Source organism: Taeniopygia guttata, chromosome 2 (genome assembly GCF_048771995.1).
Source record: "Taeniopygia guttata chromosome 2, bTaeGut7.mat, whole genome shotgun sequence".
In the NCBI taxonomy this organism is placed as follows: Eukaryota; Metazoa; Chordata; class Aves; order Passeriformes; family Estrildidae; genus Taeniopygia; species Taeniopygia guttata.
In genome coordinates, this window is record NC_133026.1 from 142,604,018 (window position 1) to 142,628,643 (window position 24,626).

At 40.4% G+C, this 24,626-nt stretch overlaps 1 protein-coding gene and 1 long non-coding RNA gene across 4 annotated transcripts in view; one reads left to right on the forward strand and one right to left on the reverse strand.

Moving 5' to 3' along the window:
* ASAP1 (ArfGAP with SH3 domain, ankyrin repeat and PH domain 1) overlaps positions 1-24,626 on the reverse strand; it is a 176,523-nt gene that overhangs the window by 124,771 nt on the left and 27,126 nt on the right. The window contains exons 2-3 of one of the 3 annotated variants that reach the window (XM_072925005.1): positions 20,127-20,222; positions 1,419-1,505 (exon numbers count right to left, since the gene is read on the reverse strand). In XM_072925005.1, the coding sequence (XP_072781106.1) occupies positions 1,419-1,477 (59 nt within the window). In that variant the 5' untranslated portion in view covers positions 1,478-1,505; positions 20,127-20,222. Of the gene's footprint in view, positions 1-1,418; positions 1,506-20,126; positions 20,405-24,626 lie in introns of those variants that run through there. The other 2 variants (XM_072925004.1, XM_072925006.1) reach the window with 2 other exon arrangements.
* On the forward strand, positions 1,406-9,586 carry LOC140682478 (uncharacterized). Its single transcript, XR_012054279.1, has 3 exons — positions 1,406-1,527; positions 8,539-8,685; positions 9,370-9,586. It is a non-coding gene; the product is annotated as an uncharacterized lncRNA (long non-coding RNA).

The following is a 24,626-nucleotide window of genomic DNA, read 5'->3' on the forward strand; positions in this document are numbered from 1 at the left end:
GTGCTCCATTGGCTACTGTAGAGGTTGACCATCTGCTCATCTGTTCTGCCTCTAAGGATTTTTGTTAAAGCAATGCTGATCTCAGAAAATTGGAAAGGGCATCAGGAAAGATGTCAAAAATCTTCAGCTCCTAAAAGTTTTGTGAGAAAATAAAAATGAGCAGGGGAAAAATGTTTCTTGCCCTTTGAATAGGAAAGGCTCGCTGTCACTTTGTTTTTTGTCAAGTTGATCAGTGTGAGAGAAAGATCCCTTAAGTGTCCCAGTCATGGGAAAAGTTTCAATGATGGTTTGCACCTCCTCAGGAGCTTCATCAAGACACAGATCTGTAGGAAATTTGGTTTCATTAACTTCAGGGATGTTAGCACTACTTATTTTCTTGTTGGTGGTTGTGATTTCCTTCAAGGAAATCTAGGAGCAGTAGAACATAAAAATGGAAGTGCCATTTCAAATCAAATAGGAATGTCCAGCTTAATAGCACTATTTTTTTAAAATATGACTGTTTGACTTCTGAACTCTTGCTTATTTAAGACCTCATGGACTCAAAAAGGAAAAGTATGTATAGCCATGTGACAAAGCAAATGTGCCAGAGGAGGATTTATTCAGTTTTGAGAAGATCAGCAGCAGTGATTCACCCTCTTGGCTGGTCTGGATTGCAATATGGTCAACTGATTCCCCCAGGGAGGAAGAAAAGGTGAAAGTCCCACAGTGCTCTGTGGTCGCACAGGGAGCAGTGATCTGTGCCAGGGTAGGCCAGCCTGTGCACCCAGTACAAAGAAAACCTCAACCTTAACCATCAGTATTGTTGTTGTAGGGGATTCAAGTCAGGCAATCCAAATGTAGATTTTAGTGGTTCAGTGAAAGAGAATGAAAACTTTAAAATGAGAGAACTCACCATCCAGAGACTGAATAAACAAAAAGCATATTTAGACAACTGTGTGCTATTCAGCACTTTACATCATGAAAAGAAGAGAGTCCCTCCTCTTTTCAAGCCTCCACACAAATCTTGCCATAGATTTTTCAGGCTGAGCTGAGAGATTTGTTGTTTTCCAAGTTAAAACAACATCAGTTACAAGATCTAGATGAGTTGAAAGGAGTTACAATGTCCTTTGTATACCCAGCCCCCCTCATCTAGCTTTGAAATCTATGAAAGCAAGCAAACTATGTAATAAATGTTGGTGTTTGTTCCAATAATTGCTCAGTTGGTCGATGCTTTGTAAGGATTTACTGATTTATTGGGACTTTTGATTCTTGAAAGGCAATAGTTAGACTTTTTTCTGAGGAACACCCACTGTAGTAAAGTCTAAAGTGGCATTAAGCAGAAAAAAACCCACTAGCAGATATTAGAATTGATAAAACATCTGGTCTGCTTTTTACTTCTTAAACTAGTTATTTATATTTATGTCTTTTGTCTTTCTTACCGATTCCATAGTGAATCTCTTGAAGAAAAACTTGAAAGCCTGGATGCTGAAGATCTCATGTCTCATCTGTCACGACCAGAAACCTACCTAGAAGAGGAGAAAAGATCAAGTAAGTAAAACTGACCAAAGCTATGGGACTGACAAAGTCACTTATTTAAACAGTCAATTTGAAAAAATGTGTGTTAATTCTTCAGTGGTGGAAATTTTATCTTTCATTATCTGATGGCTGCATTTGGTATTGTGAGTTTCACTGTGGTAAACAGTTCCATTAGAAATTCCCTGATAAAGAACACCTTGTTAAAAATTGCTAGAGGAGTGCTTCATTTAGCTGGCTGGGAAAACTCTCTGTCTAACTCAATGTGGCAACTACTCAGTCAGCTGCACTGAGTGCAGTGCTGGTGAGGACCTGCCTGTCCAAGCTGTCTGACACTTCAGAAGACCCTATTTTCTGATATAACTTCAGTCTAACCATTCAAGCTGAAAATTTCAATGTCAGGTGTATGCACCAGACTGATCTTTTTTGGAAGATGGAGATAAGATCTGAAGGATAAAGAGACTGGGAACAAGAAGTGTTCTGACAGGACATAATCCTGCATGTGGGAGAGAGCAGGAGGGTGTGGGGAGACAGTCGTGGCAGGATATGGACAAGTGGTTTCACAATTTTGTGTCAGGTTTTTCTGCCACTATATTGCATACTCTTTCCAGTTTAAGACTTGTGTTGCTGTGGGGAAAGGAAGGTCCTAGACATGCTGCAGAGCCCTGAGAAGGTGAGTAGGGCTGGCACATACCTTTCAATTTGGGACATTCTGGGCTGATCTTCATGTTTGGTCCAAAGGTACAAGCTGGAAAAAGATTAGCAGGGGCTTGAGGCCAGATATGGATGCTGAGAAGGAGAGTACTACACAGAAGCCATTGCCATGAGATGGTTAATCAGGGAGGCAGGGACAAGCCCTGTGAGTCAGAGAGATGTGGACTGCATGAGCTGGCACATGGGAGAGGTGACAAGGACCCATAAGGATAAGATGAAACAAAGAGGCCCAGGCAACAGGGGAGTGGGAGAGAGGCCATACCCAGATTACACTCTTTGATTAACCAGTCTGCCCATTTTCATTTGAGCACATCACTTTATTCCTTGATTCCATGAGGAAAAACACAAGTCCTTCCCTATGAGTGTTTTCTTTTTAACCTTCTGTCTAAGAGAAGCCTTGTTATGCCTTTTGACCTATTTCCCCAGAGGCTGCTGTAGTTTGTTTATGGGGTTTGTCCTGTTTGTTTTGTGTTTCCAGATATGTCATGTGGGTCTGGAGGTTTTCCAACACTTACCATTAAAAATAACATAGAATAATCCCTGTCTCCAAGACATATGAGATCCAATTAAAAATTGGGACATACAAGTTTTTGGATGGGATGTTAGTATCTCTCTTTTCCCTTCTGTTTCTGAGCCTTTGGGATACTTTCAAGTGATGCTGTCAAGAGCTCTTTTATTATTAAGAGGGTTAGACATCTTTTTTACCAGCAGACTTCCGATTTTTACCTGCTGCCTGGAAAGGATCTGAGATTTTACCAGGTATGCCACCAGCTTGGCAGCACAGGAGGAGAAATGGTTATGGGCTCTGCTCGTAAGGAGGGGGTGTGTCCTTTGAGTTGAAGGCCAGGAGGAGGAGTATCTTCCTCAAGTCAAGAATATTTTGCTTGAATATTGTGTTACATGCAGGAAGAAGTTGTTAGAAGGCAGACCTGGCACTGCACTGTGTTTTTGTGGATTGGGAAAAGCATCTCCTGGCAGACAGCTGAGTGCCACCATCTTACAACAAACCCATAGCCACTGGCAACCCTGGATGTGACTCAACCCATGATGACGTCTGCTGGTTCTTTAATTTTACAGCACACCTCTTCCTTTTAATTATATTATTCATCTTTGTAGGCAAAAAAGTCGCCATCATCATAGGTTTATGTTATTCAAATCAAAGCACGATATAAAAAATATAAAATGGCTCATTATTTTCTAAATTGGATGCTGACATAAGTTTACAAGTAACTATGATTGACATTGAACTAAATTTTAAAGGGATGGCAATTTATTTTTCATAAGTCTAAAAAGACACAGTATCTCTTTATGTCTGCTATAATAAACTACTGAATATTATTTAATTGCTCATTTGGTATAAATTATATTATGAGCAGTTTTGGTTACATCTCATTGGTTATAGAACGATCATGATCCCTTTCTAGGTCTCCAACTCATTTTGGGGCCTATTGATACAAGAGCAATCAGCAAATAAATAAAACAGCAAAGAAATCCAGAGAAATTTTTATAAATAAATCAAATTGGTTGAAGTTATCATCATTGATTGATGAGAAACAATACTGAGAAGGAAACATATGTGGCTCTCCTAGAGAGAGGAATGCTGGCCTAGTGATGAAAGTGCTCATGTGAGTTCAACACTAACTCAGTGACTTTGGACAATTTATTAGGGCATTATTCAGATGGCAAATTCCTCAAGCCATACACCCATTATCTGGGCAAAGAGTCTTTTGAGGCTAAATACAGCTTTTCTGAAACCCTTGACCTGATGACAGTACTAGAATTTGGGCAGTGTCAAGATGGCATTTTGACTCTTCTTCTCACCCCCACAAAAAAACAAAAACAATTCTCCCTGACTCTCCTTGTCAATGTGGAGGTAACATAACAGATTTGTGAAAAATCCTTACATATGACAGTGTGTGAGTGGGAGCAGGGAGTGGATATGAAATATAAAAGCCCAGAACATATAGAGAACAATGAAAACTGGAGAAATATGATTGCATTTCACATGGGAATACCTACACCTGAAAAGAGAAAATCTAGTGGGGCTTAAGCAAGGAGGGGCCCTAACAAGGAACAGGGTGACATCAATGGCAGCTGGGTGACAACCCGACACAATACAGTAATACAATAGCAGATTCTATTAGTCCTTAGATGAGGAAAACATTTGTTCTTGTGCCTAGTTATAAATACATACAATTATATTGGATTAATTGGTACAATCTAAGTGCTTGACTAATCCTAATGTGTAACTAATAAGTATAATGAGTTGAATCCCTATATTTTTAAGGTTTTAGAACAGGGTAAATGTTGTGGAAAGCTAATCGATTCTCAGGAAGCGAATATAAAAATTGCCAATGTATTGGGTAATAATCAAGAAAAAAATCATGCAGGGATTTTGCAGAGGAGAGGAAAATATCCAGAAATATTTTTTACATACTTTAATTACCTGCATTTGATATTGCTTAAATTCTGTGTGATTTCATGCATAAGTCATTTAATGGCCTATTTTACCTTGCTTTTTTGTTTTAGAGGACTTTTTTTCTTTCATAATAGACTATATGACCTGAGTAGCAATAATATAAATCCGTATTTTTTCATGTCTAATCACTATTTTAGGGCAAATACTAGCCAGCCCATATTTTCCATATTCCATAGAGTTAGCCTAACTAGAAAAACTCAAACAAGCAAAAGTTAATATGGTTTCTACAGTCACTGATACAGTAACAATAGTAGTTGTGCACCACCATGCTGAAAATCAACTCCCTTTATGTCCAAACAATACTGTGAATCACAGAAATCTGACCTTGATATACAAATGTGATCATGTAGTAATTATAGCTCTTGTGCTTTCTGTATAAACAGACTCCTTCATCTGGAAATGCTGTAGGGTACTGCTTCATTCTGCAATTTACAGCTAATGACTGAGCAGAAAGCTTTTATATCCCAAAAAGCTTTAAAATAAAGCAGGTAGAAAAATCTTATTTCCCGCAAATGAAAAAATAAGCTGGTTATTTGAACAGCAGCGAATCAAGCAATTGTTCTATGTATGTTCTGTTAAAAAGCAGATATCACATATTTAAAGATTGTCCTCAAAATCACATTTTGCAAAGGTTATTAAAGACACTTTCATGGTCAAAATATGGAACTAAATTACTCAGTCCAAGTGGTAACTGACATGTTCTTTAACAACTGTGAGGTTAACAAAAATACCTTTCATTTCATGCCAAAATCTGCTTGTTCTGTTTGTGTCTCTGTTGGTATCATCCAAACAGGATGTGACAAACATATGTTCTTCGGCTTTTCCCTAATCCATGATTTGGATAACACTATTAAGAAGTGGTCTAACAAACTTCAGGGAAGCAAATCTGAGGATATTTGTCTGTGGACTTGATTTTAGTATGACCTAAGCAATAGAAGCTCCACCCTGACCTTATGAATTAGCATTATGTGTTTCAGTGCTTCCATAAAAATATATTATCAAAGTATTAGCATGCTTATAGACATGGGCTGAATCCTGAAAGAAAACAATGGTGGGAAACCAACCCAGCACAGAGCCCAGGAGTGACCCTGAAGGCTCAGTGACATCCTCTTGATGATGAGTCCCCACTTATGAGGGTTTCCAAGAATGTCAATTGCTCAGGTTTTAATCTATTCAATCATTACAGTGATGACTGTGGAGACTTCTAATTTCTTAATCAAATTTTTGTTTAGTTCCACAAGTGCTACCAAAGTTCATAAATAATACACAAGTAGTATAGATTTTTCTTTTCCCCAGGAAAATTTAAAACCTGAAAAAAAAAATCAAGATAGCTTTCTTGAAATAAAATGTTTTGCACTGGATGGATGTCAAGCTGAGAGGGTTATTAATCCTCAGGTTGTTACACCAAACTTTTAAATATATTGGCAAAGTATGAAATTTCTTCTATTCATCTTGAAATACCCTCATGTTTGAATATGTAAGGAAAATCAACTTAAAAATTCAGACCTTTTCTTGCATGGTGCTTTTAGAAATAGCAACAGATTTAAAAAGAGCCTAGTTTTAGGAGATGGTTATTACTGTTAGAATGGAAATTAGATCTCTGTCTCATGTCATATAATTGCCATATGATTATGTAATGATTGTGGATGGGCTCTGCAGGTGCTATAGAACAGTGGTTTGGAATTCATGCTGCAAAACATAATTCTAAGACTGAACAGTTTTTAGTGTAGGATTTTATAGCACATTGCCAGAGAGGGCCAGAGGGCTCAAGGGTACTTGTTTGGTCATTTTCTGCAGTCTCGTTCAGACGTGAATTTTCTTTAAGGCTCAGATGACAAAGATTTGTGTAAGTATTTTGCCTGAATGGCTTTCTAGTCTTTGCAGCCTGTGTTTTATTATTTGTCTAAGGGCTTCAGGATGGTGGCAGTGTGAGTTAAATCTCCCTATATCCATTTAAGAGTGACCTTTTTATCACTTCCGACTATATCCATCAGCTGTTTCTTGGGCTCAGGGAAGAATTTTCATTTTGTGGAGGCAGCACCTAATCAGAGTGTCTGCTACCCAGCTTCAGACCTCTGCAGGGCTTTCACTGATCTTGTCAAGGGTATTTTTTTAATATTTGATGATGAGGTTGCCACTTGCTGTCGAAGATTTTGAATTACTTATAATCCACTTCTGAAAACTGTGAAAGGCTAATAACACACAAGAGTGCTTCCCACCTTCCCTGTATGCTTAGTCACTGCCTAATTATTTACTTAGTAAAAAGTTTATAGCAAAATACCTTGTGCATAGTATATAGATTATAGATTAATAACATAATGTGATTATGACATCAAGCAGTCTTGTCTTTGCCCCCACTTGTTCTCAGTAGCCACTGATTTTTAGCTGTATTGAAGATCAATCATCTGTCTGAGCTTTTAGAAAGGAGTCATTACTATAATTAGAAACTAAACCTAGTGCATCTGTGTTAAAGATCAAATTGTCCCTGCACAAAAAGCTGGGTGCATTTGAACCTCTAATGTCCTTCCTACAGCAGCTTTTCTACCCTGAGTTGGCAGCACTCAGGCAAAGCAAGCACCACACCTCCTACTTCCAGCCTTCATCGATTCATCAGGTGCTCATGAGGTCATGCATTGTCCTGGTGTCTGAACACCTCACAGAAGTTAGTATATTTGATATATATTTGTAGGATGGCTACAGCAGACTGAAGACAAGACCGTCAGTCTCCAGTTTGTGACAACCCCACTTTTCTTGATACATCTCTGTCCTTCACAGTGATGTGTTTGTCATTCCTTCCTCTTTGACATGCACCAAGCGGTACCACTCTTCTAAACAGCCCTCTGAAAATGTAATTTATTTTGGCTCAGTAATACCTCTAGCCATCCTGTCCTTCAGCAGAGTGCAGAACTATCAAAGTCTCTGTAGAGAATTTCCCAAAATACAAGGCACATAGAAACCTCAGTATAGGCATAGAATGATGTTCCTAAATATTCTCTCCAGGTCTGTATCTACCCATACAGTGAGTCATGCTGAGATCCACGAGCATGGATATTTGTGTCTTTGAAATCACGTGTCCTTTCTACACAGAAAAATGAGATAAACTCAAAAGTTAGCAACAGGACAGAACCTTTACAACTTAACCCAAACTCAGTCCATGTAAATGGGATTCTTTACCTCCGCTTAAGTGAGCTCTGACTCAACTTTTAGACTGTAAAAGTGGGATGTATCTGACAAAGTGTCTTTGCCTTGGTTGCTCACTCCAGACTCCTTTCATTGTGACTGATGATATGGTCAACATAGACAGCTGAAAGTAGGTTGCATCTCACCTCATCCTACAAAGTAGAAGTTTAAAACAGATATAATAGAGTAGATGTCTATAAAATCAGATGAATCACATGCTAAATTGCTTTGTTCTTCCTACTGACTAAAAGAGAGAGTAGGATGATGATTCCAGAGGTGAAGACCTGCTCCAAAGATGCTGCATGCCTAAGGGCACTGCAGCAGGGCCTTTTTATTTCTGCCTGAACCATACCATGGGCAGGTACAAGACTGTACCTCTAATTCTACAGTCAGGAAGAGACATTAGGAGGAAGAAAACAAATTAAAAACAACTCAACCTTTCAATGGAAACAACACAAAAAATTTGGTGCATTGTCATGGATGTTGACATATTTTCCAGTGGCAATCTCAAGGCAAGTTGTACTGATCTTTCAAAATTTGTTTGATAGATGTAACAGAAAAAAAACACAATAAAATTATATGTTGTAATGTAAGATTTATTTTTTTACCAAAATCTGAAAAATAACCTCTTTTTTCTGTTTCATTTGTATCAGTTTCCTGCTCAACCTCATGTAACACTACTTGGGCTGCCTGTCTTGGTAACAGCATGAATTTATACCAAGACAGAAGTAAGCAAATCATACAGTTTTCAAGAAGATGGGAAAATATTGAGACTGAGTGCATCCAGGCCTTGAGGGCAGGTAAAAATGTGAAATAAATAACACATATTTTCTAAACATCTCCTGTTATTTAATAAAATGCTTAAATAAAATTAATATTACCAGTGCATTAATTACTTAAACTGGCTAATGAGTTCCTGCAAGTGACAGGATGCACTTGGAATGCATTTAGATGGGGTTAGCTCATATTATAAAAAGGACATATGTGCATGGTGAGTATCTGGAGGTTTCTTCTGCCCTTCTGCAGCTGTGGAGCTGATCTGCCTGCCCTGTGAATATTTACTTACTTACTTACCAAAAGAGAGAAAAGGAGAGAGAGAGAGAGAAAGAGAGAGAGAGAGAAAGAAAGAGATAAAGAGAGAGAGAGAGAGAAAGAAAGTAAGAAAGAAAGAAAGAAAAGAAAAAAAGAAAAGAAAAGAAAAGAAAAGAAAAGAAAAGAAAAGAAAAGAAAAGAAAAGAAAAGAAAAGAAAAGAAAAGAAAAGAAAAGAAAAGAAAAGAAAAGAAAAGAAAAAAGAAAAGAAAAGAAGGAAGGAAGGAAGAAGACAGCTATTTCAAGGGCAATTATCTAGATGAGCTGGAGAAACCTGGGATGACTAAGTCCCCAGTCTCTGGAGAATTTGCTCTGAGCTCTTTGATGAATTTTAAAATGGTGTTACATTCTAGATTTTAATAACATAGCCTTTCTCCTGTTCTTCTGGCTCTAGGCAACTGTTGTTAAGTCCATTTTTCACAAAAGCCTAAGAAGGACGAGTGAATAAGGCCAAGTCTCTAACCACAGCACTGCAGATCAGCTGGGCTGCAGGGGCGGTGTGTGCATTACCTTCGACATCGTGCTGCCGAGGTGGGCCTTTGATCTGTCCTGCTACGGGTCTGTTGCACTTTGAGTTCAGCAAATTAATTGAAGGGGAAAGAGTTTTCAGCATCTCTAGCACAATCAGTGACAATTTATGCAGCTTTGGTTTCCTTCATCTGATATATTAATGAACCAAGTCTGGATCTTGACAAAACAAGCGACATCTCTGATTAGAAAAACCACCAGCACCAGCAGGAAATCTTGGTCCCCATCACTAGTTTACAGTATTAAGTCGGTTTCTTCAGTGAGCTGTTCCTGAAGTGTAAATGTTTTGCTGCTTGTGGTTGGAGTCACAAGCAAATCTGGCAGTGAAATAGCAAGTCGAGAGCAGATTTAGAGGGCCTTAGTCCCTGGGGAAATTCAAAAGCCTGAGTCAGAGCCCATATGTGTCTTCAGCCAACATCTGAAGGGCTGGACACTTAAAACTGGGATTATAGGAGAAGACACAGTAAGAAGGAGGCACCTAAACCACCTAAGAGGAAACATGAGAGGTGCAGCTGGGCTTTGAGCAGAGCCTTAGGGAGCTGAGGGATATCGGTCTTTGCAGCAGACCTGTAATCATGAATCTACCCCTGAACATGGGAACTGAAATCAGCCATCCTTATCCTGTAAAAATGCAATGCTCCTGTAACACTTGAGAAGTTTGTGGCATTGTGTAGCAGGAAGGTTCCATGTTCATTCCCCTCCTCTGCCTGAATGGGACCAGAATTTCCAGCCAGTGCCTATCCTCTACCACAAGACCCTGAGATCACTCTGCAAGGCCTAGAAATTGTTAATAGTTGCAAACAATCAAGTTAAATCTTCCTTTGTGAAAAACAAAACCAACACCACAGAGCCTTGTGAATATATCTCAAATTTTTTTCCAGGGAACATCTGATCCAATTTAATTCAGTAAGTCCCTTTCCAGCCATTAATCTCCAGCCAAATTTTGTTTTTCATTTTATTGAACATTATGATTTACTGCACAGCTCTCTGTTCATTATTACTTAGAGAAGCAGTTGTTCAGATTCTTTTTCTCTTGATCTCCTGATCAGGAAAATACTGTGCAGATGTGAACAGAAATAAGAATATTACTCCTGTAAGAGAACTCTTCCCCAATTAAGCATAGTGTCTGTGAGGGAAGTTATGATCTTGCAAATAGTTTCTGCTTTTAAGAAAGACTTAACAGCACAAATGAAGCCAGTTTTCCTTACACTGGGTCTACTGTTTGCTGCAAAAACAGTGCTGTAACTGACACAATTAATATTGCAAAAATATCCTGTGAGGGCTTAAAAATGGTGAAATCCCACATATATATCCTTCAGGACTTAGAAGAATGTGATCTGACCAGCACATTCCAGAATGCAGAATGAAGCTGCTTCCTTTCTGGGAAAAAAAAAATCTTGTTTTTTTTCTGTCATGCACCAGAAACGACAAAGCAGAAACATATTTTTTCATGATAACTACTGTTGAAATCAGAGGGTGTTGTCAGTGTTCACACAGATGCTGTCTGGTCACTGTGGTGTTCCTCCTCCCTTGCATTCCATCTGTGGGAACCAGAGCAAAGCCTGCTGCAGTTTGCTTCTGGAGTGGGAGCTGGCTGGTACTGCTCAGTTCTGGTGTCCATGGCCACCACTCATCTCCTGCTAGACCTGCTATACTCATGGATATTGCAGATGGCTGGAGGTGCTAAAGGAGCAAAAGCACAACCTGTCCTTTCTGAGCATCCCTGTTTCTCTCCCATCTAAGTTCCCATTCTGCAGGGGGCCTAGTGTCTTTCCACAAGACTCAGATTGACTTATCTTCAACAGCCTGGCCCACCTGATGATTTCTATTTAGAACAGGCATTGAATTGTAAAAACAAATATTCTGCAGCTCAGAGCAGAGTTACATTGTCCTGCACTGGGGCACTTCAGAGGAAGCGCTGAACTCTTGTCCAGCAAAACTAGACTAAAATAATCAACCTGAGTTACAAAAAGGTGTTTAAATAATATAATCCAATCTATCTAATTTGTTATGAGCTAAAGTTCTGAATTCTAGGCAAATTTTGAAAATTACTAATTAAGATTTTACCTTCAATGACCAGCTTTAGCAAACAGGGTCCTCTCAAAACATTGCCACTGTACTAGCAGCCAACACTAGTAGGGAAGCAATACTGATGCCAGCACATTATTATCTCCAGGAAACACTTCTTGCATTAACATGGTGCTTTAATGGCTTGTGATATTGCAAGGAGAGCCACTTTAGCTCCTGGGACAAATAACAACAGGTGTCTTTCACTGAACTGTTATTGCTCCACATTAGCACACACAGGTTTGCATGAACACCAAGAGGCTTTGGGAACTTTGAAACCCCTTATGGGAAGCCTGGAGGGGCAAATGCTGTGGCAGCTTTTCTCCTGGGTTGCAGTGAGCACATCATTACAGTCCTATGGAAATTCTCTTTTAGCCTCACAGTAGCTGTGGCTTTTCCCTTTGGGAAGGAGGTAGTTAGAGGTTTCAAACAGTATTTTTTTTCTTCTAGCAATCTGCCTATTTTTACAAAATGTGTAGGAGCTCTTGAGACCTCTGTTCCTCCATCTGTCTTGGTTGAGGGGGCTCAAAGTGTTGGGGAGACACATACACACACAATGCAATTGCCTCAGCCTCACTTGTAGACAGGGTATAGATACTGCAGAGTTCTCAGTGACACATTATTAACCCTATTTAAATAATATGAATTCCTATGATATAAGTTACTTTTTCCCCCAGAATGTAAATAATCACCACATGGATAAGGTTCTCTTAAATGGTAAGGCGTCTTTCAGCACCAGCATCATGGAAAAGTGTTGTCTTAGATTCCTTGTTTTCTTTAGGGTCAGGCTAAACCTGGTGTTACTGACTGGGGTCATGTTCCTTCTTGTGCGTCATCTGTCTAATGGTGTAAATCTATGGTGGGACTTTATTGTAAGTCTAACCCTCTTGCTCAAGCTGAAGCTATTGGAGGGCTTTGCTTAGGACACTGCTGATGTGACTCACAGGACACTGGTCTGTTGCAGATCCCAGACTTGAGAAGTAGATACATATGTCAGCCATTCGTGGCTCTTTGGGAAAATAAATTGTCTTAAGATGGGCAGAAGTAGTGCTAGAAATGATTCTTGAGGGAAGGATGTTTCTCCCTGAAAAGGAACTGTGCAGCCAGGCTGTCCTCTGTGCTGGAAGGCAGTGGAGGGAATGAAGCGTAGGAGTTTATGAACTGCCCTGTGCAGACATGTATATACCACCCTATAGGGGAAACAGCCTAATTACTGCTCTGAGCTTCCAAGGAACTCTGAGAAGAAAAGCATAAATCTCAACCATCAAGAGACTTGTGTAATTCAGACCAGGTGTCAGATAGGCCGTTGTATGGCTCCAGCACAACATGACTTACAATCACCTTTTTATCCTTGTTCCTCTGCTACTGACGCCCTTTAAGTCTAATATTCTCAATAGTAAGGAAATTTGTTTCCACTGAACCAAATCTCATTTGTATAGGTAGTGAGAATAAATACCAGCTGTAGATCATCTTGGATACTAGATTTTTAACCCCATCCTGGTCAATATGGAAGTATGATAGATCAATCTATACCACAGCTTCAAAAACACAGAAAATAAAAACGACAAAGTTTAAATGACCTGTGACATCTAGGATTCTGGCTAAGACCTATCTTACCATTGATTAAATCTGTAATCAGATTCATTTAGGATACATGTGACATCAGACTTGTACCCTGCTAGTTGATAATAATTCAAAAGCTCTATAGTTAATATAGAATTATGGTACCCGTTAGTTTTAAGTATCCTTATTATTTTAAAATATCTTCAGAAATTATTCTACCAAGGTAGAGATCCTCTCTGCTCATGAATATAGATAACTACTAAATTGTAGGCATTTCTGATCCTGACAAGCTTTGCTAAGTACTCAGCTACTAATTATGAACAAGAATAAAAGGACACCTGCTGAAATAATTATTAAAGGATGTGTGACTACAACCTGCCCCTTATCAGATGGATGGAGGCAATATTCTACATCAGCAGAGAATGCAGTATTACACATTTTATGACAAATATGCTGTTATGTAAATAATTACATCAATGGGCATATTAATTTGTGTGAATACTTAACTGCTTGAATTTTAATGCAGAAGGAAAGTAGCAGTATAGTTCCATGCTAGATTATATAAATAAAACACTGCAGTTGCATGGTGCTGGTATAGATCTTATTTACTCACAAATTAATCTGGAATATTTCCACTACTATAACTCAGGTAGGAAACTAGGATTGTAAGTCTCACTGTTGGTAATGATTTAATAACTGTAAATCCAGGACAAGTTTCCTTCCATGACTTTGCCTACTCATTTTTATCTAGAAATCTCTTGTACCTATCAGAGCCTTTTTAAAATGGATGCCTAAAATGTGTATTGGTTTAAGTGGGAAAAAGCCTAAAAAGCATGTTGCAAATATCTGCAGGACAAGTACATCCTAAGCATGAGCTCTGAAAGCTCAGAAAATCCTCCAGATGAGATCCTGGAATGCTGGGACCATTATCTGTGGAAACACCACTACATGTCCTCCCTGTTCAACTCTTGAACCTTTCATGCACCTTCAGCCACAAGATCCTGAAGTGTTGGCTCAGGTGGGTTTATGTTCCCATGTAGATTCATAGCACTGTGCTAAGGGCTTGGTGTTAGGCTGAATCCTGATACAATTAGGCTTGCCTTAGTGTCTGAAATGTCACTGCAGGCCCCCAGCCGAGTGATAATTAGCATTGAGTCCATGATTGCAGAAGGCTGATCAATTGCTTTATTATCATCATCTTATACTATATTATACTGTACTAATAAAGAAACCCAGTAACCCTTACAGCCAGTCCGATACAGCTTTGACCTAATCAATCAATCCAAACACCATCCAGTGTCCAATTAAGAAATCACCCTTTGGTAAACAGATCTCCATGACACATTCCACATGTGCACAACAGCAGGCGCAACAAGTGGAGATAAGAATTTTTTCTCGTTCTTTCTCTGATCTTCTCACAGCCTTCCCTGGGAAAATGCCTGGGAAAGTCTGTGACTGCTCTCTGTGACCAGAGTGCTGCTGCCACACCTGAAATGTCCTGATGCCTCTCTTGGCTGGCAGGTCTGGCCAGGACAAAGTTGCTCTCTATGCACTTGACCAGCTGCTGTAAAAAGGACATGATGCTGTGCCAGGCTTGGCAGGAGACATCTCCCTCTCCTTGCCCCAGCAGTTCTGAGGAGCACATCAACCACGTGCTCTGCGTTTCCCACATGTGAGCTCCCTTCTGGCTGCAGCAGACATGAACAAAAGGAAAGTTGGAGCCAGCAATGCTGCTCCTGCTGCTGGTCTGGATAGTGCCATGCAGTGACTTGCCCATCATAATTCAGAGACAGAAGGTGGTAATCTCAGGGGTGTTGTTCAGCCACTAAAGAGCTGATTTATTTTCTCCTCAGACTGGAGAACAGATATGGAAAAAATGTGTGGGGTTGCAGGTCCTCCCAGGACCTGGGGGCATAGCTCAGTTTCTAACTGGAAACCAATCCTATCCCTGTGCCTCCAGGCTACAGCTTCTGTCACTGTAGCCAGGAGAGAAGACTTGGCAAGGCCTTATTTACCCTTTCTCCAAACGAGTTACACTTTTCAACCTTTAAGGCCACACTCCAAAAGCCGTTTGCTTTCCTAGATCTAGTGCCATTCTGGCAATTGGACAGATACAGTATTTTTACCTGATGTGAAGGTAAAAATAGAAGTGAGGCTTGTAGTTGGGTAAAGAAGATTAGTTGCACTTGTTATTTTTCGCAATGAACACACAGGAGCATGTATATGTGTAGCCAAGGAGAGGCTGTCCTAACCATGGACTGAGGATGTGCTGGATCAGATGGCAATCAAAAGCCCATGGCCTTAGGGAGTTACAAACTACTTGCAGAATGTCTCACAGACATCTTCTCCCATGGAGAAATGTTGCAATCTTCAGTTTTATTGGCTTCTTTAAGCCTCAGAATCTAAAACTGGATGTTAGCCTTGCCCCATAGCTATGAGATAACAAGCGCTGAGGCACCATGGAGGTGTTGGGTCTTTACCCCTTCAAGCACAAATGCTCATCTTGTTTGCACACCTCCTTTCTCAAGTCTTTCCTCTCTGTCTGATAAATTCAGGTTTGAGGGATGGAAGAATTCTAATGAGGCATTTTACCACCCCAAACAGGGTTGTTCCTTGCCATGCCCTGCAGAGCCTGGCTCTCCAGTCCCACACTGCCTGCCTCACCCCTTCCTGTAGGGATCATGCAGCAGTCTCAGGCACTCTCAGCTTCACAACAAAAATATAAATAAAGTGCTGTGCCAAAACACTATTCCCCTTATTGCTACCCCTTTTCTCTCTGTTTTGTTTCCTGTCAGGTGTTTTGCTCTGACACACCAAGTAAAGACACAAAACTTGAGGTGGGAACATCTGGCCTTGGCTGTAGAGCGTTTCAAGAAGAGAAGTTCCTAGACATAAAATCAGCTTTTTCTTCCTTCTTCATGGGACCTTGCTGTGCGATGTTTAGGGCTTCCTGCCGCAGCCCCCAGGGTGGCCAGCAGCCCCCAGCTGGGACTTCACTCTCTCCAACACAATTACAGTCTGCAGAAGTTTAAAGGCAGTTTCTTTTGAGTGAGCCACATGCTTCAAATTGTTATGTGGCTAACCACTGAGAACAAACCCCCACACAAATACCTAAGGATCAACTCGCTCAAGCCAGGGTGGTAGCAGTGGGGGCACAAGAGGAGAGGGGAGACTTCCTCATTTTGCTTTTGATGAGAAGAAAATAGAGTTATCTTCTGACTTTCCTAAAGTGCCAGCAGCTGCCGTGTCACGGTGAGTGCTGGGTGATGCCGTTTGCACATTTGTTTGCTGATGAAAGGAGCCTTGTTCAGCAGCCGTGGCCATACACACCATGGGCCACATCCTCTGCTGGTGTAAATCAGCTCCTCTGGTGAATAGGAATTGAAAATGCAACCCCCTCTCCCTGTGTTATGTACAAATGCCAAGCTGGGGGAAGATTTCTGTGCTTTGACATTGCTCTATCCCTTGTCCTTTAGCTTTTATAAAAGCTGAATACTTTTCTGCTGACTCACAGAGACAGATGGATTTTGTTAACTCCAGTCAAGATAGAGGAAGATGCACTAAAAGCATCACTTGGTGGGGCTGAACCCAGCTTTGGGGTTCAGAGGGGGACTGAGCAAGGAGCTTCACATCTCACCCTGTTCAGCATGGATGGAGCTTGGCACGTGGGTGTCGCATGGGAGGAGTGATGTGTGGTCTAGGCTGAGCCTGCTGCTAATCAGTGTCTGAAATAATGACCAGGCTGTCATTCCATCTCCCCCTCCTTGTGCCCTCTCTGGAGCTCTGCAGCTCCCCAAAGCCCAAGAAAGAGAATTGGAGCCAACAGCAATAGAAAGGAAACACCCCAAAAGAAGCAAAGAACTCAAATCCCCTTAGTAATTGCATTGCATCTACTTAAATCCTCTTAAGTTACAGAGGATTTTAGTGAAGTAAATTAACTTCCCTTTGCTTGTGTTTCCTTTTATTTTTGAAGACTATGAAACTGTTGAGGAGCAAATTGTCTTACAAACTCATGGAGAGAGTTTCCAATCATGACTGATATAGTTCTTCATATAGTGTTCCTAAAAGTGGACCCAAGTGGAGATAGAGATAATTATTTTGCCGTGGACCTACTTTAAGATCCATCTTAACTTTATTTTCATTTCTAAAATGGCTGATTAAGGGCTCACAGCATGGCTAAGATAATCAAGGGGAAAGATGCAATCCAAGCGTGATATGCTTTCTCAGGTATGAAACAAAATTGAATTCTTTGCTTTTTGAGGAAAACTGTGTGAAGAGGAAGGGTTAATTTTTTTTGTGGGGGGAACATTTTCAGTGAAAGTGGTTTAGTTTCTCTGGTCCATTTATCATCTGAGCAGTGAAACATCCCTCTGCTTATGAAGTTAGCTCTGCAGGGCTCTGTACCTGTCAAAATTGTTTATCCATACTTGCCAACTACAGCAAGAATGGCAGGAGGACTGGCAGTTGTGATGGTGAGTAAGTTGGACACATGGAGTGAGGGCGCATGAGTTGAACCTCCTCACTGATGCAGAAAAAGAAAATGAGTGAGGGAAAGAACATTAAAACATTAAGTATCTAATCTTATAGAGTTTAAGGGTGCAGTTTGTTACAAAAAAAAAAGAAGAATCTGCAGAATTTCTTCATGGGCAACTGAGTAGGTAGGTCCTGGTGGCCAGTTAGTCCTCATGATGCTTAACGTTCAGGAGTAAATGCCAGCAGAAGCAGCTGCTGGAGTACACTGGCACATTGACATTATTGACCATGGGATTGGGAATATTGCATTTAGGCAATTGAAAATTATTAAGTGATAATCACTTATTAAGGAATTATCAAGGAACTACTGAAACTACTGAGTGCTTAGGATTGTTATATGAAAATATATTAAAAATTCTCAGTCTAAATCCAACACAGTATTAATCCTATGTGAGGGCCATTAGGGAAAAAAAAAAAAAAAGAGAAGGGGACGGGCAGCGGGCAGAGAATTCAGGTTTATAAAAAGAAACCGGTACACAATGAGCTGAAGGTTGTGCTTCTGTACTTCCTGCTCTGGGTGTGAGCAGAAGAGGAAATACCAAAATACCACCAGAAAAACTATTCCCACAGCATTCCCAACCTGGCTGAAACCAGAGAAGTCCTGACAGCCCTACAAAAAGGGGGCAAAAATCCCACAGCCGACCCAGTCTCAAGGATCTGGCTCATAAGAAGGCCAACAAAATTTCCAAATCTAGGAGATTTGGGTAGACCTAGATGAGTCTTTATACCTTCCCTGACTCCTCATCTGTATTTTCTGCAGTTCACAGATCATTGATGACATTTGACTTTTCTGCCAGCTTTGAAAGGAGCACATTTCTGCTACAGTCAGTTTGATCACATCCATGACCACAGACCATCAAATTGCATGGTAACTGCAGGGCAAGGCACCTTGGTCCAGTCTAATTCAGGTGAGGGGTTCCTTGGACCCCTTCTAGAATGAGAGTGCATCCTACATACACAGCAAGAACTGACTTTTCAATGCATAAAATGCCACCAGTTTCAGTGTTGCCCCATGTCAATAATTAAAACTCAATTCCTGGAGGCTCCCAGGCAGACAAGACATTAGTTTGGTCTGGCTCCTCCAGAAAATGTTCTGCTTTTAGCAAAGAACACCTTGAAGATGAGCAGCGGGATCATGTTCAAAGGGTTGTACAGATAGCTGGCACAACAGCCAGTTAGCTTAAAACCTCAAATCTGAAAGCTTTGCAAAGAACTGGGAAAATGTCCCTTTTCCTTTATTGGTATAAGAAGGAAAGTATTCTGTCCTACTAAATCCCCCCAAAATTTAAATGTCAGTCTCTTGTTTCATGCAGTGCTGTACACCAGAATTCAGGACTTGTTCAATAGTCTAAGAAAAACAGTAAAATTACTATTAAAGAGTAAAATTACTATAAAAAGCTGATTTTCCTATAGATGTTTCCTTACATCTTAGAAAATCCTGAAACAAGTTTTTCCCCTACAATTAGAGAATCAAATCCTTGGACTGGCTCCAATGAGCAGCTTAGGAATGTTCAGCACGACCACAGCCTCCAGCCCTGGGACAGAGCAAATGTTGCAACACTGATGATGCTTTATCTTCCACAACTTACTCCAGCAACACTTCCATAGATGCCAATAATGAAATCTGTTTCAGAGGCCTGAAAGGAAGATTTTTTCTTTTCAAATTCTCAGTCACCAATTTTGAGACTGTCAACTGATTGCTTTTGTGACGGTGGTTTAGCTAAAACCACCTAAGGCTGATAATGCCATCATGAACTCTAACATCCAAAAATGAAGCTAAAACCTCAGCTAAGCCCCATGTCTGAATGCAGCTTTCCAGTTCATTCAGAGCTGCATAGCACTCAGCATTTTCCCTCCAACAACAGAAAGCCCCTTTCTGGCCTCCCGGAACTGCTGCATGGAATACACTGTTGCTCCTACTGCAAACTTATTTAAGAGACAATAGGGCAAATACTTGGCACACGGATTCTTCTTAAAACTTAAATCTAGATTCACAATAAAATGTAAAATGCCAAGGAAACATGCAAAGATAATAAGAAAATACTAAGTTTCTTTTTTTTTTTTGTTAATTTTTGCTGAGAGTGAGACATTACAGTTTACAATATAGGCCCCATTCTGCAAGTCCTTTTTTACATGAGCTCTTTCTAAAGTCACTGATGTTTTTTATGTGAGTAAAAGTGTCTTACATGAGAAAGGACTCACAGAATCTGGCCTTACACATTTTGCTACAAAGTTTACCTAGACATTATCTGGGCCGTGGAGCAGTGTGCATATTTTCAGGATCGAAAAATGGACTTCAGTTGTTTTGGTTTTTTTTGGAAAAAGTTCTGACTTCAGCTTCACCCGTCTGATTTTCGCAGTTTGCTGCGCAGCCACACTGAATGGACGGGCTCAGCCTTTGTCCCTGTCCCTGAGCTGCTCCTCGCCAGCCACGCTCAGCCCCCACGCACTGTAACTCACCAGGACGTGTGCAGTCTGAATTCCCATTCCAGATTTGGTCCTCAAGCCTAAAGCCATTATTCCATCTCAGATTAAAACATATTCTCCCGTGGGCAGCTGAAAAAGAGCATGTTTCTTCAGGTTTTCTTGCCACAAAATGATAAAGTCAAATAAAATAATAATAATAATCAAAAGGAAATCCAATGTACAGCAATCCTCAGAGTTGTGGAGTCTAAGGGTGTTGATCAGCATCCATAAATGTCCTGACCGGTGAGGAGACACAGGCACTACAACTGGAAAGAAAGCAGGAAGGAAAACCTACCATGTGAGCAAAGTTTAAAAAAAAAGGGGGGTGGGGTGGGGGGAAACGAGAGAGAGAAAAAGGTCTGCTCAGTGGACAGCACTTGGGCTGATAGCAGGGATTTCAGGAAATCCAAACACTCAGACAGGAAATCTGAACACTGGATAAACATGCCATAATCTCCACAGATACAGTTAACATGCAGCGTCCCTGTTAACCCCTTGCCTGCCCACGGCTGAGCCTGAAATCAGATCTGCGATTTGAGGCGCCTGGAAACACGAGCTGCCCGCGGGGCTCCGCAGCCTGAGCGCTCCCAAGTCTGAGCAGCAGCCCTGCATTCAGCCCTGCCCTCGCCTTTTTTAACTCCACTGATTTCTACATAGTGCTGCTTTATTGGAAAGGTGCATAATTTTCCTCCTCTGAGAAGGAGATGCACCCTGAGCCCTGCAGCAACCTGCCCGAGCTCCTATGTGTCACTGACTGTGGATACTTGGTAGTCCTGAGATAGTTTATCCTGTTCTTTTTCCACTTCTCCTTTGCTGTAACACAAGATTTGTATGGCTGTGTGGGGGATATTTCCCGTATATTGTGGGATATTTGATGGTTTATTCCAGGCTGGTTCAGTGGGGACCCCCTGCTTCCTCCCCTAGAAATTGTAGGGACAGGCTATTTAAATCATCAGGGGAGTTTGGAGACTCCCTTTATGCCATTTTGTCAAGGAATCTAGTTCCATGGCAGAGGGACTGGAACTAGATAACCTCTAAGGACCCTTCCAACACAAACAGTCCTATGATTCTATGAATTCTGGAACAAAATCTGCAGTCCCTAGCAAAATTAAATGAAGCCTGTTTCGTTGGTTGTTTGCAGAATATACATTTTGCTCTTTGTGTCTTGTGGTTCACTTGTCATCAAAAAAATATCATTTCTAGACTTTATTTATTTATTTTATATTCTACCTTGGTTACACTATTCATGTAAAGCTCTTAGCTAGTTACAAAGGCAAGGAGAAGCAATCATATTGCACAGAGCTGACCCCTTGCCCCCACAGATTTAATTAATGAAATGAAGTTTGCATAAGAGTTGCCAAATTTAAATTCATAGTATTACAAGCGTGCACACACACACACACACACACACACAATTAAGACTCTGCATGTTTGCAGAATGGGGACTTCACTGTGTTTTCTGGAAGAGAGCAACTCCAGGCTTCTCTGCTTTCCAGAGGTTATGGACTCCCACTTCCAAACATGCTTCCTCTCTCTGAAAATCGACTTTTTGTGACAGTCCTGCCTAAAGCATGTTAGAAAAAAAAAACATCATGTCTTTAGATTTTCTGATTCTCCTAAGACTTCATAGAAATTTTAAAAAAGGATAAAAATTAGTACCTTGAATTTCACTTTCTGGTGGCACCACTGACTGGTGCCCCCGCTTAAGGCATTGGCAATTATCTCATCTGAAATGGCCCTAATGTGAGTCCCACATGCCATATTAACCTGTATCATTACATGAAGTTTCCTGCTAGGAAAACAGGAGCACTATAGGAAAATGCTTCCTTCAGCACCTTCTACTACTTGCAATGTGTTTCTGCTTATTATTTCAAAGACAGAAGCCCTGGCAAGCCAGCATTGGTTACAGCATTCCCTGGAAGTGGCCAGGCTTGGACATCATGCCTGGACTATGGAGTTAGGTTATGGTGTTAGCTGCAGGGAGCCTGGCAGCAGAACTGGGGTGGAAAATGGGGCTTTGGGGGCATCCCTTCATCAGAACTTTCATCTTTTCTCCAGCCTAATTCTGGCTCAAAATATATCTTTCAATTTGGGTCCTCATTTTCCCAGTCATTCTCCTACTACATTTTGGAAAGTATGAGGCTGGTGATGGGGGTCAGTCCCTGTGAGTGTGGTTGGAGCACTGGTGGTTGCATCTGTGCAAAGAGCTGGTAGAACAAATACTTGACTTTAGAGGCATGAAGTCATCTGCCTTGCATAGCACGTGCTGCATGAAACAAGGACCAAATGGTCCTTGTTGCTTGATGATGTCAGGAAGGAACTGGTGGAAAACCAGGGAAAAATTAAAACATGTCGGGGTTGAACTTCTTCCCTTTTTTTTCTTGTTCCATGTGCTTTGCCAGTGAGCTATTTCAGTTATTCACTTTTTTTTCCATAGAAGTCCTTCTGTTGTCATAGTATTTTTCACCTTCTCTTTTCTTGTATTTTCACCTCAGTGCCACTCTTTCCAGTAGAAAAAGGAAAGCAAAAAATAGAGAAAAGGGATAAAGTGCAGCCTTTTCAGTATAACTAGACAGAAATTAAAAAAAAAATAGAGAAAATATGCATAAAACTTCAAAATATGCAGTTTGACAAAAAAAGCACCTTTTCAATTGAGAGACTTTTCATTTGAAAACATTCAAGCAGCTCTAGAAAAAAAAAAGGATCTGGGGGAAGTGGGATATAATTTATTACCACTAACATCTGCTGTAAATCAGTTAGGTGTAGGCAAACATTCCCTACCAGGGCAGAGTTAGGTCAAGGTGAGAGGGGATAAAGTAATAATTACAAAGCCTAGTGTCCCCCAGCTGCCTTCAGTAGGCTGTAAGCAGAAGAGCAAGTGCTTTCTGCAAAACTGGGATTCTGTCTAGAAAAATTTCAAAGGAGTGGGGGGGGGAATAATTTATATTTAGTGGAAAAGTATCAGTTTATAACAACAATTTCCAGAAAGAATCACAAAAAAAAATTATACTTTCCTGTTTTTCCAGTTTAAAAAGTAAGTACAAAAAAGGGTTGTGCTTACTGTGAAAAGTTTAATTTCATAGAAATTTATGTTGAAAAACTCTACAAAAAGATGTTATTGCCCATCTTGGGAAAAAGGGAGAACAGAGATAGAATGATAGGCAAAATAATGAAGCTGACAATAATAAACTTTACAGAAACATTCCAGCAGAAATGGGATAGAAAGAAATTTTCAAACTCAAGCAAGCAGAGTTATCAAAGCTAAAGTGTGGAAAAAGATTCCTGGAAGGATACAGCAGCTGCAAAAAATCCCCCATCACCTTAGGAGAAAAAAAAGGCCAGTGGCCTTACTCAGTACAGATGTGAAGATGCTTGCTTTAAAATTGGGAAAACCCCTCGACCACATCCACCCTTGATGTACCCTCAGCAGCTGAGCTTTCTGATCATTTGCTCTCTATATCCTCAGGATGAAGCTCTGTGTACTCCTAGAGCTGATAACAAAATTGTCACTTCCATAAAGAATTCTATGGCTACTGAATTAAGACAAGTCAGTTCATTAAAGATTAAAAGGGTTTAGATATGCATGTGAAAGATAAAGCACATGAAATAATTATAGAGATCATGAACAAAATGCTCAAGAAAATTATCATCAACATATGAGGCCCCAAGCTCTCTTACTTTTCATGTTTCACTTACAAGCCCTATATGATAATAGTTAGGATTTTTTTCTTTCATTATAGATTGGAAAGAAAGATCAGCTCTTTACCACCCTACTTACTGGATTTGAAGAAGATTTCAACAGAATAAATAAAATGTTTGGAGAAAGAAATTGCAGGTCCCAGTTTTGTCATTCTCCACCCTTCAGTCACCTGGAGGCTTTACATCCTAGAAAATAATGACTTAATATATTGAAGTGAAACGAATGTACTTTCCCTTTGGAGCATGGCCAGCCCTGTGTCTCAGCCATCCCAGACCTTTCTCTCTCTAGCTACCAGAAACTGGATGCCAGAGAAATACTGTGGCATGTTAAACCACGTTCCCTAATCACACTGTGACTCTATCTGGATTTTCTGCAGCATATAATGAAACTTTGCAAGCATTAGAGAAAATCAGTAGAAAATAGTGTCCAAAGGGATTTCATAAACACTGACACAATTTACCATAAGCTATAAACACTATTTTTCTTGAAAACTTCGGTAATTAACTTGTTTAGAGACCTCTTGCTGCACTACAAAACATATCTCTTTGTGCACTGGCTTTCAATTTTAACATTTCCTTGGAGATCCCTACCACTTTTATTACTAGTCCTGCTCCTTCCTAAATGAGCAGCCAAGGAGGTTTACTTTTGAGATGAGCATCCCTGCTGGCAATGTTGCACTAGGAAAAGCACCAAGCCCCCTCCATCCAGCAAACCATGTGCTCTTGCATTACACAAGAAACATTGTCACTTTCCCCACTTTTCATTCAGTGAAATACAGCAGAAGCTGTGTTCTA